The sequence below is a fragment of the Cherax quadricarinatus genome, chromosome 3 (genome assembly GCF_038502225.1).
Source record: "Cherax quadricarinatus isolate ZL_2023a chromosome 3, ASM3850222v1, whole genome shotgun sequence".
Lineage (NCBI taxonomy): Eukaryota > Metazoa > Arthropoda > Malacostraca > Decapoda > Parastacidae > Cherax > Cherax quadricarinatus.
The window spans coordinates 70,314,098-70,327,750 of NC_091294.1; the positions used below are offsets into that span (position 1 = coordinate 70,314,098).

Genomic DNA, 13,653 nt, shown 5'->3' on the forward strand with positions numbered 1-13,653 from the left:
TAAGGGGCTTGGACTTCCAGCAAGCGTGCGTGAGCGTGTTAGATAGGAGTGAATGGAGACGAATGGTATTTGGGACCTGACAAGCTGTTGGAGTGTGAGCAGGGTAATATTTAGTGAAGGGATTCAGGGAAACTGGTTATTTTTATGTAGCTGGACTTGAGTAATGGAAATGGAAAGTACAATGCCTGCACTTTAAAAGAGGGGTTTGGGATATTGGCAGTTTGGAGGGATATGTTGTATCTTTATACGTATATGCTTCTAAACTGTTGTGTTCTGGGCACCTCTGCAAAAACAGTGATTGTGTGTGGGGTGAAAGTGTTGAATGATGAAAGTATTTTCTTTTTGGGGATTTTCCTTCTTTTTGGGCCACCCTGCCTCGGTGGGACACAGGCGACTGTGCTTGTAGATATAATGCATGAGAATTCCTGTTGATTCACAGAGGCTCTCTCTGAGACAGAGAGAGAGAGAGAGAGAGAGAGACACAGACAGAGAGACAGACAGAGAGAGAGACAGACAGACAGACAGAGAGACAGACAGAGAGACAGACAGACAGAGAGACAGACAGACAGAGAGAGAGACAGAGAGACAGACAGAGAGACAGACAGACAGAGAGAGAGACAGACAGACAGAGACAGACAGAGAGACAGAGAGAGAGACAGAGAGAGAGACAGACAGACAGAAACAGACAGACAGAAACAGAGAAACAGACAGAAAGAGAGAGAAGCAGACAGAGACAAGACAGAGATATGGATAAGCAGAGACAGAGATGCCGACGCTTGTCAAATATCACCCTTTATCTCGTCTTATCTCTACCCTGCAGGAGCCCATCAAATGTCATCCCTTATCTTTGCACCCTCGAAGGTGCCCATCAAATGTCATCCCTTATCTAATCTTATCTCTGCTCCCTCCAGGCGCCCATCAGATGTCATCCCTTTTCTTATCACTGCCCTCCTGGATGCTTGTTACTGGCATCATACTTCAAGGGAACTACTACTTTCTTTTTCCTTCTTCCTTCTTCATCCTTCTTCTTCTATACTCCCATGTATCCAAAACATTGCTGGGACCTATAAATACTTTGTATATATTCCTAGACAATAGTAAATGATCAAGGCAGGTGTAAATGCCCACCTGTCAATGTGTTTGTGACAATTTGAATACAATTTCAGTACCCAGTATTAGTGCCAGAACAAATTGGTTATGAAATGACAAGAACTACCATAAATTGCAATTATCAGAACATAAAAATTATATAAAATATAAAAATGAGAAAAAAGGTATATTGGCAACACTTCTGCAAGTGGTAGGACTCGATGTTGCCGTCAGGCGAGCAGTAACTGCCAACTTTGCAGCCTCATATCTCGGTAAGTACTGACCCTAATTTTTTTTTATTTTAATCCTATAACGCTCAGAAAAATTTTCTCTATTTCAATAAAAAGCTCTTTTTTTATTTTTCAAAATATTCGGGGCACTGGGCAAGAGAACGTGTATGTATACGTTTGGACCATTTAGGGGTTAAGAAAAAAAAAATCATGTTGGATAATGTTTGTATTTTAGAACAGACAAACACGATAGTCTAAAGATGAGCCATGTAATGGGTCCCGATCCTCAAAACAAAACAAAAAATATAATTTACATAGAAAAGCTGAAAGAATTGTATATACCATCTTTGGCTGGTATGAGTCAAAAGAAGATACAGAAGATTGTAAAAAGATATGAGAAAGTTGATAAAGAAGATTCTTAACACCTAAAGTAGCAGAATAAGAGGTCATAACTAAGGAATAAAACGTACTGAATGGATACTAGAATGTCATACTGTATACAAGAATTGAGGCTGTTATGAGGGTAAAGGGAAGAGATCCCTACCCAGTATTAGAAGGGTTTACCTAATAAAGTGGCCACTGAGTGTGTAGCTCTAAACACTTGCTGAAGTAATCATTGGATAACTGGTTGACCGAAATGTCCATGATCTGCTGCAGGCATGATATGAATGAACCATACCCCCGGCCGGGATTGAACCCGCGGTCATAGAGTCTCAAAACTCCAGCCCGTCGCGCTAACCACTAGACCAGCTAGCCACAATAAGATTCATCCAACTAGGTATATTTCTACACCATAGTTGGATGAATCTTATTGTGGCTAGCTGGTCTAGTGGTTAGCGCGACGGGCTGGAGTTTTGAGACTCTATGACCGCGGGTTCAATCCCGGCCGGGGGTATGGTTTATTTGCAATCGTGTCATTACGATTTCTTAAGTCATGATATGAATGAAATGTGGCAGGATTCTATTTTCTTTTTGATTATATTCTGGGTATTCTTAATAGGATTGAGATCTGGACTATTCTCCAGCCACTGTAAAACCTCAATATTTTTCTCAGCAAGCTACTTGGCTATTTTTTTTGGTTTTGTGACACAGGGGCACTATTGTGCATATATATTATATATCGCCCCTATATAGTACAGTGGACCCCCGGTTATTGGCCAGTTCAGTTATCGGCCAACTCAGTTATCGGCCGGTTTTTCGGCGCCCGGTTATCGGCTGTTAATTCTGTTATCAGCCATTTGGGAGGCGTAAATCCATCGGCTGGGACCGCTTGCGAGTAAGTTTGGCTTTGTCTCTATGCGAGTGAGGAAACTTCTGCTCATTCATCCAAACATTTTGCTATAATCCATTGTTTTTTGTGGTTATTGATCGAGTACAACTGCAAAATAAGCAACCATGGGCTGAAAGAAACACGTTACATAGTACAGTGGACCCCCGCATAACGATTACCTCCGAATGCGACCAATTATGTAAGTGTATTTATGTAAGTGCGTTTGTACATGTATGTTTGGGGGTCTGAAATGGACTAATCTACTTCACAATATTTCTTATGGGAACAAATTCGGTCAGTACTGGCACCTGAACATACTTCTGGAGTGAAAAAATATCGTTAACCGGGGGTCCACTGTATATGAAAACATGGTGTTTATATGCGATTATTAATAATAATCACTGGTACATTAAATGTCTTATTTAATGTTAATATAGACATTTTCATTAATCCATCTAGTATATCTTCTTCAAAATTATGTAAGAAACATGTTACATAACATATAAACATGCAGTGTTTATTATATGCAATGTATATTAATAATCACTCTTTTTCACATTAAATGTCTTATTTTACGTTAATATAGACATTTTCATTAATCCATCTATGATATTTTCTTCAAAATTATGTAAGAAACACATTACATAGCATATAAACATCCAGTGTTTATTATATGCAATGTATATTGGAGAGTAAACATTACATTTTCTCTGATGCAGCGTTAGAGAAAACTGTGAATCTGGCGACTGGTGCAGTAACCGCCCTTCATATGCATTTGTTTACAATTCTTGGCATGAATTATTCATTACTTCTCCCTTTGTTTATGATGGCATCTAAAGGTAGTTGTTAGAAACGATTAAACTCGGTGAACATGGTAATAATATGGCTGTGTAGTGTAATATGTCTGTGTATTGTAATATAGCTGTGTAGTGTAGCCCAGAGGGGGAGGGGGCTACATATGTGTACTGTACCTACATCTACTGCTACCTACACTGACTTCCTACAAATAAATACTACTCACCTCTTGCCCTACATTAAGACTACAAATATTTTAAGGTTGGTAATGAATGTACTGTAGCAGTAAATGACAAATTAAAGAGGTGTGTGCAATGTAGAGTAGGGTGCATGCTTTTGTAGAGAACCACCACCCTGACCAAGCTGAAACAAGCCATATCTGCAACATGTTCAGTGACAAAACCCTGTCTCACTTCACGGAAATCTTAGAGAGATGCCAGAAACAGACCTCTATGGACAGATTTGTTGTGATACAGGGGTCCAGTGACTCTCAAGCTGGTCCTAGTAGTATTAAAAGACAAAGAAGGGAAGTAACTCCAGAGAAGGCTTCGCTACCTAAAGTCTTTATGGAGGGGGATTCCCCTTCCAAACACTAACTCCTCCCTCTTTCCTCTTCCTGTCTTCCAGAAGCCAGCATTAGCCTTCAATAAAGGTATGTAAAACTTACATAATTGTTAAAAAAATTATTTTTTTGTGAATATTTTTGTCTGGAACGGATTAATTGTATTTCCATTAATTCTTATGGGAAATATTAATTCGGTTTTCGGCCATTTCGGTTATCAGCCGACCTTCTGGAATGGATTACAGCTGATAACCAAGGGTCCACTGTATGTGTATTTTAGTTTTTCTCATTCAGTGTCAAAGAAAATAATGCAGTACCAGTTAGTAAATTTACTACCTTCAGGTAGTGCTCTATGGTCCATATAAAAGCATATGGCCACCTTGAGTCACTACTGCTCAACCACAACATAGTAATGTATTGTGCTGTATCAACAAATTGGGTCTGGCAGCAGACATTATTTTTAATTCCCCAATGTTTTTTTGGATTTTCTAGTTCAAAATGCAATCTGATTCAAAAGGGCTCTGGACCAAGTTCTTCTGGATATTGACTGTTATACAGTACCATCACCAGGGTTAAACTTTTATCCTTGGACCTGCTTCTTATTTTTAATTGATTCTTGTGTGGAATCTTACAAGTGAATAAAGAATAAAAAGGCATAGTACCATGACTGCAACATTACACAAATAATCTACACATAGGAGAAAGAAACTTGTGACTCTAGTTAATGTTCCAACTTGGACCATTAACTAGTGTGTGACTGGTTAATGGTTCAAGTCTGACTGAAACATCGTCACAAGTTTTTCTCCTGTGTGTGGGTTATTTGTGTATTACAAGTGAAGATAATATGAAAGTATTGTATAGTATAGTATTATTGTTACACTAGTTAAAAACTGAAATTAGTATAGGAATTACAATAATAATTTTTTTTTTTTACTAACAGGGTTCGACTCGGGCCTTCCCTCCACACCATCCTCTAATTCCTGTTGATTATCAGCTGACAGGACAACCTGTGCTAATTGGTGGAACAATGGGCACTTGTTCCTATGTATTAACAGGAACTGAGCAGGGTATGATGGAAACTTTTGGATCAACATGCCATGGTGCTGTAAGTCATCAATTTCTTCATTTAACCCTTTTACAGTATCTGTTTTTTCCCAAAGCACACTGGTTATTAAGATTTTCAATAAAATATTTCTCATTTTATTTTTTTATTTTTTTTTTTCTTCAACAAGTCGGCCGTCTCCCACCGAGGCAGGGTGACCCAAAAAAAGAAAGAAAATCCCCAAAAAGAAAATACTTTCATCATCATTCAACACTTTCACCACATTCACACATTATCACTGCTTTTGCAGAGGTGCTCAGAATACAACAGTTTAGAAGCATATACGTATAAAGATACACAACATATCCCTCCAAACTGCCAATATCCCAAACCCCTCCTTTAAAGTGCAGGCATTGTACTTCCCATTTCCAGGACTCAAGTCCGACTGTATGAAAATAACCGGTTTCCCTGAATCCCTTCACTAAATATTACCCTGCTCGCACTCCAACAGATCGTCAGGTCCCAAGTATCATTCGTCTCCATTCACTCCTATCTAACACGCTCATGCACGCTTGCTGAAAGTCCAAGCCTCTCGCCCACAAAACCTCCTTTACCCCCTCTTTCCAACCCTTTCGAGGACAACCCCTACCCCTCCTTCCTTCCCCTATAGATTTATAAGAAATATTTTCTATTTATACTGTTCACCCCAGTTTAACTGTCAGGATGCTTTACTGAGAAATCATTAAGTCAATTTTAAGTGAAGTGAACTCCATTTTTCCTTAGACACCTGTGCTATTACCAGAGGTGTGTTCTGAGTTGTCCAAGACTGTCACGGTTAATACTTTAACCGTCACTTCCACTGAAATTAAAGGTCCTGTCAGTTTTGCAATTTAAAAAAATACGGAAATGGTAGAGAATCTTTTTCTGAAGGTAATGACATCAAAAAATGTAAAATTTACTGAAAACTCATGGATTTATAAAGGTGCAAATTTGTCGATCTGGGTGCAATATGTGCATCAGCAAATGCACTCTGAGTTCTATTTTAGGCCAATTCTATTGCTCAAACTGACCCAGTTCCTAGTTATAGTACCCCATTGGATAACACATGATCTGTCAACATGTTTTCATTCTAACATGGTTGCAAAACTGCAGTATGTTTTTGGTGATCACTCTGTAAAAATTGTCTACATGGTGGAGCACATGTAGGAGAAAATGTGGCATGCTCCGCAGTCTTTCTCCTCTGTCTCAGTGAGCATCAGGGAGAGTCCATTGTCCTATGGGGAGGCCTATGTAATGTACAGTCTCCCTCATCCAGTGCTTTGTCTGCACACGTCCAGTACCACACTTGGCCTGTGTTTGTGAATAGACTTGATATTTTCATCATTGATTTTGTCTGGATGATGACAATGGCTCCCAAGAGGAATGTAATTGATTCTGGAACTGCAAAGAAGAATAAACATGTACATTAAACCACTGTACATTAAACTACTTCCCAGTAAAAGTAGGTCTTAAACAGGGATGTGTAATGTCACCATGGTTGTTTAATATATTTATAGATGGGGTTGTACAAGAAGTAAATGCTAGGGTGTTCGGGAGAGGGGTGGGATTAAATTATGGGGAATCAGATACAAAATGGGAATTGACACAGTTACTTTTTGCTGATGATACTGTGCTTATGGGAGATTCTAAAGAAAAATTGCAAAGGTTAGTGGATGAGTTTGGGAGTGTGTGTAAAGGTAGAAAGTTGAAAGTGAACATAGAAAAGAGTAAGGTGATGAGGGTATCAAATGATTTAGATAAAGAAAAATTGGATATCAAATTGGGGAGGAGGAGTATGGAGGAAGTGAATGTTTTCAGATACTTGGGAGTTGACGTGTCGGCGGATGGATTTATGAAGGATGAGGTTAATCATAGAATTGATGAAGGAAAAAAGGTGAGTGGTGCGTTGAGGTATATGTGGAGTCAAAAAAAACGTTATCTATGGAGGCAAAGAAGGGAATGTATGAAAGTACAGTAGTACCAATACTCTTATATGGGTGTGAAGCTTAGTTTGTGAATGCAGCTGCGATTAGATGGTTGGAGGCAGTGGAGATGTCCTGTCTAAGGGCAATGTGTAGTGTAAATATTATGCAGAAAATTCGGAGTGTGAAAATTAGGAGAAGGTGTGGAGTTAATAAAAGTATTAGTCAGAGGGCTGAAGAGGGGTTGTTGAGGTGGTTTGGTCATTTAGAGAGAATGGATCAAAGTAGAATGACATGGAGAGCATTTAAATCTGTAGGAGAAGGAAGGGGTAAGGGAGGTTTTGTGGGTGAGGGGCTTGGACTTCCAGCAGGCGTGCATGAGCGTGTTCGATAGGAGTGAATGGAGACGAATGGTATTTGGGATCTGACGATCTGTTGGAGTGTGAGCAGGGTAATATTTAGTAAAGGGATTCAGGGAAACCGGTTATTTTTATATAGCCGGACTTGAGTCCTGGAAATGGGAAGTACAATGCCTGCACTCTAAAGGAGGGGTTTTGGGATCTTAGCAGTTTGGAGGGATATGTTGTGTATCTTTATACGTGTATGCTTCTAAACTGTTGTGTTCTGAGCACCTCTGCAAAAACAGTGATTATGTGTGAGTGAGGTGAAAGTGTTGAATGATGATGAAAGTATTTTCTTTTTGGGGATTTTCTTTCTTTTTGGGTCACCCTGCCTCGGTGGGAGACGGCCGACTTGTTGAAAAAAAAAAAATAAACCACTGAATGGGTGGGGTTTGAACCTATGGCAAGTGAATCGTAAAGCTCAAGGCCAGGTGTGTTTAAAACTGTGTTATGATTTTGTGAAGCAATACCGATAATTTGTTGGTACTGTATACTACTGATATACAATTTGTCAGACACAGCAACATTATGGAATCTTTGTAAACGAGACATCTTCACACCCTACTTACCTACTGTTACAAAAAACGCGATTCTAAAAGCTTAGAGATCTCCAGTGAATACTAGAAAGGACTGCCCTTCTAGCATCCAGCCTGTTACTGGGTTTTCGTAACAAGTAGTCAGTATCCTTTTCCAATTATCCATTAAAATTCAGTATGGTTCAATAGTGCTTTAGGATTACAACTGGTAGGCTACTAACTAGAGAAATTAAAATTTAATAAATTTATTAAGTAGTAAGTTGTCTAGAGGTATATTATCAAAGTAAATTAAATCACAGCAATCAAAATAAAATCAATCTCTCGAGTTCAATATTATTGTGCTGAAAGCACATATCACATTTATAATTCTTAAGTACCGTCAGGTACATTAACATTTAATAAGATATTACAAATATGTACAAGTAAGTGTGTATGCGTGTAAGTGCTCTTAGGTAGTTAGCTATGTCTCAAGACTCGAATAAGACTTAAACAAGTGACTGACAAAGTCCTCAAATAAACTAACATCTTGACCGACTGGCAACCCGAACAGTCTGCTTGAACAACAAAGAATGCTAAGCCCAATAGCAATGCAATATCAAGCGACTGCGACACAGAATCAGGAACAGGAGAAAATATAACGACACTAAGTAGGGACCATCTGCAGATCCTCCACAAAAGTTACAAAACTCCCATAATACTGAATCTATGTTCAGCATAGGTAAAACTGTGACTGTGACAATACACAGGAACCAGTACAAAATTAGGTCAGAAGCTATAGCTAAGGACCTGAGATACTCCGAGTGTCTAAGCGACACACAACCTCAGTACAACGTCGAAAATCACAGTCTTTACAATGTTCTGTGAACAAAGTTCTACAGAACTAACAAGAATAATGAGACAGACAATCTGTCCAACCACCAAGAGAGTCTAGAGCAGACTGACTACTTCACGAGAGGTGAGGACACCCCCCCTCGATCACGTGATAGCTCCGTGGACAAGTGCAGCTCAGAAGCCGGCAGTATAACGAGCGACAAGCGATAATTACAGTAGTTTGACAATCAAGACTAACTGAGCACATTATATATATATCCTAACAACATAAGCTAAATAACAATATAACAGTCAAATAATAATATAAAGTCATACATTTGCGATTTAGCTATTATCGCAAATATAAGCAATATAAAATTATATGAAAAGGTAATATACATTATATATACATAATAATCATTGTAACCCATTCAGGGGTTGCAACACCTACTCTTGGCCCAACTCTTTGGTATGACCTGCTTCCACTGGGAAATCCCACCCACTAGTGACAGTGCTTCGTCTGCTGCACCTCATCTGATGCCAGTACATATACAAGTGTCAGTGTTCCTGCTTGTGCTTCAGATTCTTCAAGGCCATGGTACTCATCACCTGCTCCTAGGCTGAGGGACTGATTACCTCATATTCCACTGTCTTTTCTGTGTATTTCATCTTCACATGATGTCCATGTATTGATAAAGCCATTCAGTGGCAAAATGTCTACAAAGTAAAGATAACCAGATGTTGTAGCTAACTAATTCGTCAAGAATAAGAATGAAATTCTTGATGTTTCAAAGGAGTTGAGATATTAGGTAAGTTATATACATTTACCTCCAATAACAGTCATATATATTTACCTCCAGTAATTCATATACAGTAAACATCCAATAAAATGGATTAATAGGAGGAGGAGATGTGTGATTTATCGAAAATTCCATTACATTGAAAAGTTTCAGTTAAGTGGATGTCTCATTGTCTGGCAATTATAAGGTAGTTTTAAGGCTGCCTGAAATGTTTTGAATAACAAGAGGCTTTGTATAAGTAGTTTATTGATGTCAGTTACCATAATTGTATACTGTACTGTATGCCACTGTATTGAAATAAGTTTTTTTTTTTGTAGTTGCTTAATTGGTCAACTACTGGACATGGACAAATGCTCAACAAAACTGACTTAGTCTGCTGTATTGATGGACTACTGAACATAATAAAGATAAACTAGAGTACAATACAGTATTACATCTAAATGTATCTGAAAAGAAAATGAGTTAAAAGTACAGCACAGTACAATAGAGTACAGTATAGTAATTTTTCTTCCCTTGTCTGGTGGATAGATGTACAATACAGTACAGTATTCCCATGAAGTCTAGTGGTAATTCAAAATAACTTACCCTGAACCAATGGAGTTGTAAAGTTCCTGTAGCTACATTACAGATGGTGTGGAAGACAGGTAGATGGTGAAGATGTAGATGGCTGTGGAGACATAGATGACTCAGGCTTAATGGTAGATGGTTTGGGAGATGTAGAATGAGGAACAGGTTTAAAGAATGAATCCAGCTTAATTTGTTTAGCATGCTGATGCTTTTCCCTTGTGACAGTTTCCCTAAAAGTGTTTAGTTTTGATAATAAGCCTGCGTTTCTCTTGTCTGAGAGGTCAGTGTATGCGATGAGAAAATTGATCACATCTCATACTGCTGACAGTTTTGGTGACCCCTGTCTCTTCATCATCATTATCCTCCTCAATTATGAGGGTACCAAGAACTTTGTTTTGCTATGCCATACTCCCCTTACACATCTGGGCTACTGAAACACCAACCTCCAGCTTTCTCATTAATTTAGTTAAGGTTACATGCTTCTTTTTTGCACTGTCACTTCCCTTTGAAGGCCATTGTTGATAACTTATATTGTTCTTAAATAAAATGATAAAAACACAGTAAATCTAGAGGAAAATTGGAGATGAAATGGTGTGAGCGTGTGTGCAGACAATAACACACTAACCCAGGCAATCACTGGCCCTACTGCCCAGGAACAGTGAGATTGGATGGGCCCAGGATAACCCTTGGACCATACAAACTTGTGAATTAAGTAGTGTCGGTCCATTTTATCAAATGCATGACTGAACCAGATAGCTATTCGATATAGTGGAGTTGGTCTGCTTCATGGCTATTCTAGCCGTACACCCCATTAAACATTCATGTTGAGCCTTTGTCTGTTTCAGCCGCTTTGGGGGGAAAGTCCATTTTATCAGACATTTGCTGTATATTTACCTCCAATAAGCCGTATACATTTACCACCTCTAACAGACTTGTATATCTACCTCTGCAGTAGGCAACCTTTTTGTTGTCCAGTATTATTATCAATTTCTTTTTACTAAATAAATTTGCTCAGAATGATAATCCTGTCCTAATTATTCGTTGCTTTAAAATTCTGGCTCGCATTTTACGGCCAGGGTTGACTTATGGCTAGTAGTATCTGGTAGGTTGCTTCTTGAGGACAGGTTCCTTGAAGGCAGCAGCAGCAGCAGCAGCAAACACACATGTAGGTGGTGACTGTGAGTTAGGTAACATTGAATTGAAAGTCATTTAGGTTATACGTACTTAAGTAAATAAATTTATTTATTCTGTTTGAGCAGGTATTTGTACCTTTGTTTTTATGCACCTTATTGCACCTGCATGTTTGTATTCACCCTTTTGTGCAAGTGTGTGCGTGCATGCATGCATGCATGCGTGCATGTGTGCGTGTGCGCACATGCATATACAGTACATGACTGCATGTGCATGTGTGTCATTAAAAACAATTTGTTGAGGACACTCATAGAAGTGTACAAGTGAGCAGTTTCAAGGGGTCTTCCTCTCTTGCAGCTTGGCCTTAGATATATCACTTTAGGTTTATATAACGCATTTGTCATCTAAATTAACACTCGATAGTGTTGAATTTTTTTATTAATTCAGTTTCTTGAAGATGCTTAATTAATTGCCTTCTGAATTTTATGTAATAAATTCTTCAACTGTTTTCACAGGGTCGCGCTCTCTCTCGTGCCAAGTCTCGCAGAAACCTGGATTACACTGATGTTTTAATTAAGCTTCAAGAACAAGGCATAAGCATCAGAGTGGCTTCCCCAAAATTAGTCATGGAAGAGGCTCCAGAGTCTTACAAGAATGTTACCGATGTTGTTGACACGTGTCATGCGGCAGGAATCAGCAAGAAATGCATCAAGCTTCGACCAATAGCTGTCATCAAGGGATGAATGTATTGCATGATATATTACATCCTTATTTATGATTTCATTCAGATCTTTTATCTAAGTTTCTTTGTTCTGTTTACACTAATAAATATGCACGTTTTTGTCCATATGCTATGTTATATTGCTGTATGTATGTACATTTTTAATAAAACAACTCAATGTCACATTATTCCCAAATTACACACCAGTCGTGCCATGTGAAAACACAAGTGTTCATTGTTTTTGGGACAGTGAAATATTAAATATCTGAAGAAATGTTTATTATCATTTTATTTCTAAGTCCTGTATATGGGACAAAGATTTATTTTTTTTTTTTTTTTTACTATTTGAAAGATAGTAAGCTACAGAGTAAATCAAGGACATCTAGACGGAACAAGTTCTGATTAAATGGGAACTTTAATTCAGGAAAATTTTATCACGTTACAGGAAGAACTAGGCAAACCTAACCTACCTTGGTAGGTTCTCACTGAGTGAATCCTTGTGTATTGTTGATCAAGTAATAGAGTATTTGTACTCATTGGGCTTATATTTGGCTTAGCCTTTTTTTTATTCTAATAATAATGGGCTTATATTCATTAAGGATACACTTGCACACCTGTCCCCTGCAAGTATCTGTAACTGTCTACGAACACTCCACTTTGAAATGAGTAAGACACTTACAATATTAAGTATGTATCCATGCAGTATCAGCACTGCTTGTCACACTGAGGAGGGGGATGTATGGGCTCGGGTTTCTCCTTGGCTGCTTTTTTCCCCATCCCCCTTTTCTTATGAAAAAAGAGAAACGAGGACCTTAATTATGGAGAGTTGTATTCATGTTTTACCTCCTCCCAGACCCCCTTATCCCAGTGGCACCCTTAGTTGTCCACAGGTCTTTCTTCAAAGCTTATATTGCAACACCTCATTGACTTCCGTGCCAGCATCCCAGCTGACTTTTAATACCTTGTATGACCCTTATGGGTTTAGCGCTTAGTTATGATTATGGTAAATTGATACCTCATAGTTATTCCAGACTCCTACAATGCATTACAGACTATCCAGAAATTTTAGTACCTTCATCCCATTGTTTGTTGTATACAACTTTGGTTATGTCACATTTCTTGCAAACAAAGGCGTCATAATTTTTCTGGATCCCTGGACACTTTAATGTTCAGGGTAATGAACACACACTCAGCCGCTTGGTCAGCTGTTTGACATCCCCCATTTCGCACAGGTGGAAATTAGAAGGCGTGGAGTTAATAAAAGTATTAGAGGACTGAAGAGTTGTTGAGGTAGTTTGGTCATGAGAGAATTGATCAAAGTAGAGACATGGAGAGCATATAAATCTGTAGGGGAAGGAAGGCAGGGTAGGGGTCATCCTCGAAAAGGTTGGAGGGAGGGGGTAAAGGAGGTTTTGTGGGTGAGGGGCTTGGACTTCCAGCAAACGTGTGTGAGCATGTTAGGAGTGAATGGAGATGAATGGTATTTGGGACCTGACGAGTTGTTGGAGTGTGAGCAGGGTAATATTTAGTGAAGGGATTCAGGGAAACCAGTTACGTATTTTTATATAGCCGGACTTGAGTCCTGGAAATGGGAAGTACAATGCCTGCACTTTAAAGGAAGGGTTTGGGATATTGGCAGTTTGGAGGGATATGTTGTGCATCTTTATAGGTATATGCTTCTAAACTGTTGTATTCTGAGCACCTCTGCAAAAACAGTGATTATGTGAGTGAGGTGAAA

The 13,653-nt window shown here is 38.7% G+C and overlaps 1 protein-coding gene across 2 annotated transcripts in view; it reads left to right on the forward strand.

The window, feature by feature from the left end:
• The window catches only part of LOC128706624 (RNA-splicing ligase RtcB homolog), a 78,023-nt gene extending 65,830 nt beyond the window's left edge, over positions 1-12,193 (forward strand). Inside the window, exons 10-11 of one of the 2 annotated variants that reach the window (XM_070092252.1) lie at positions 4,887-5,051; positions 11,710-12,193. In XM_070092252.1, the coding sequence (XP_069948353.1) occupies positions 4,887-5,051; positions 11,710-11,937 (393 nt within the window). In that variant the 3' untranslated portion in view covers positions 11,938-12,193. The remainder of the gene's footprint in view (positions 1-4,886; positions 5,052-11,709) is intronic. The other variant, XM_070092254.1, reaches the window with a different exon arrangement.
• Positions 12,194-13,653: the final 1,460 nt, after the last annotated feature.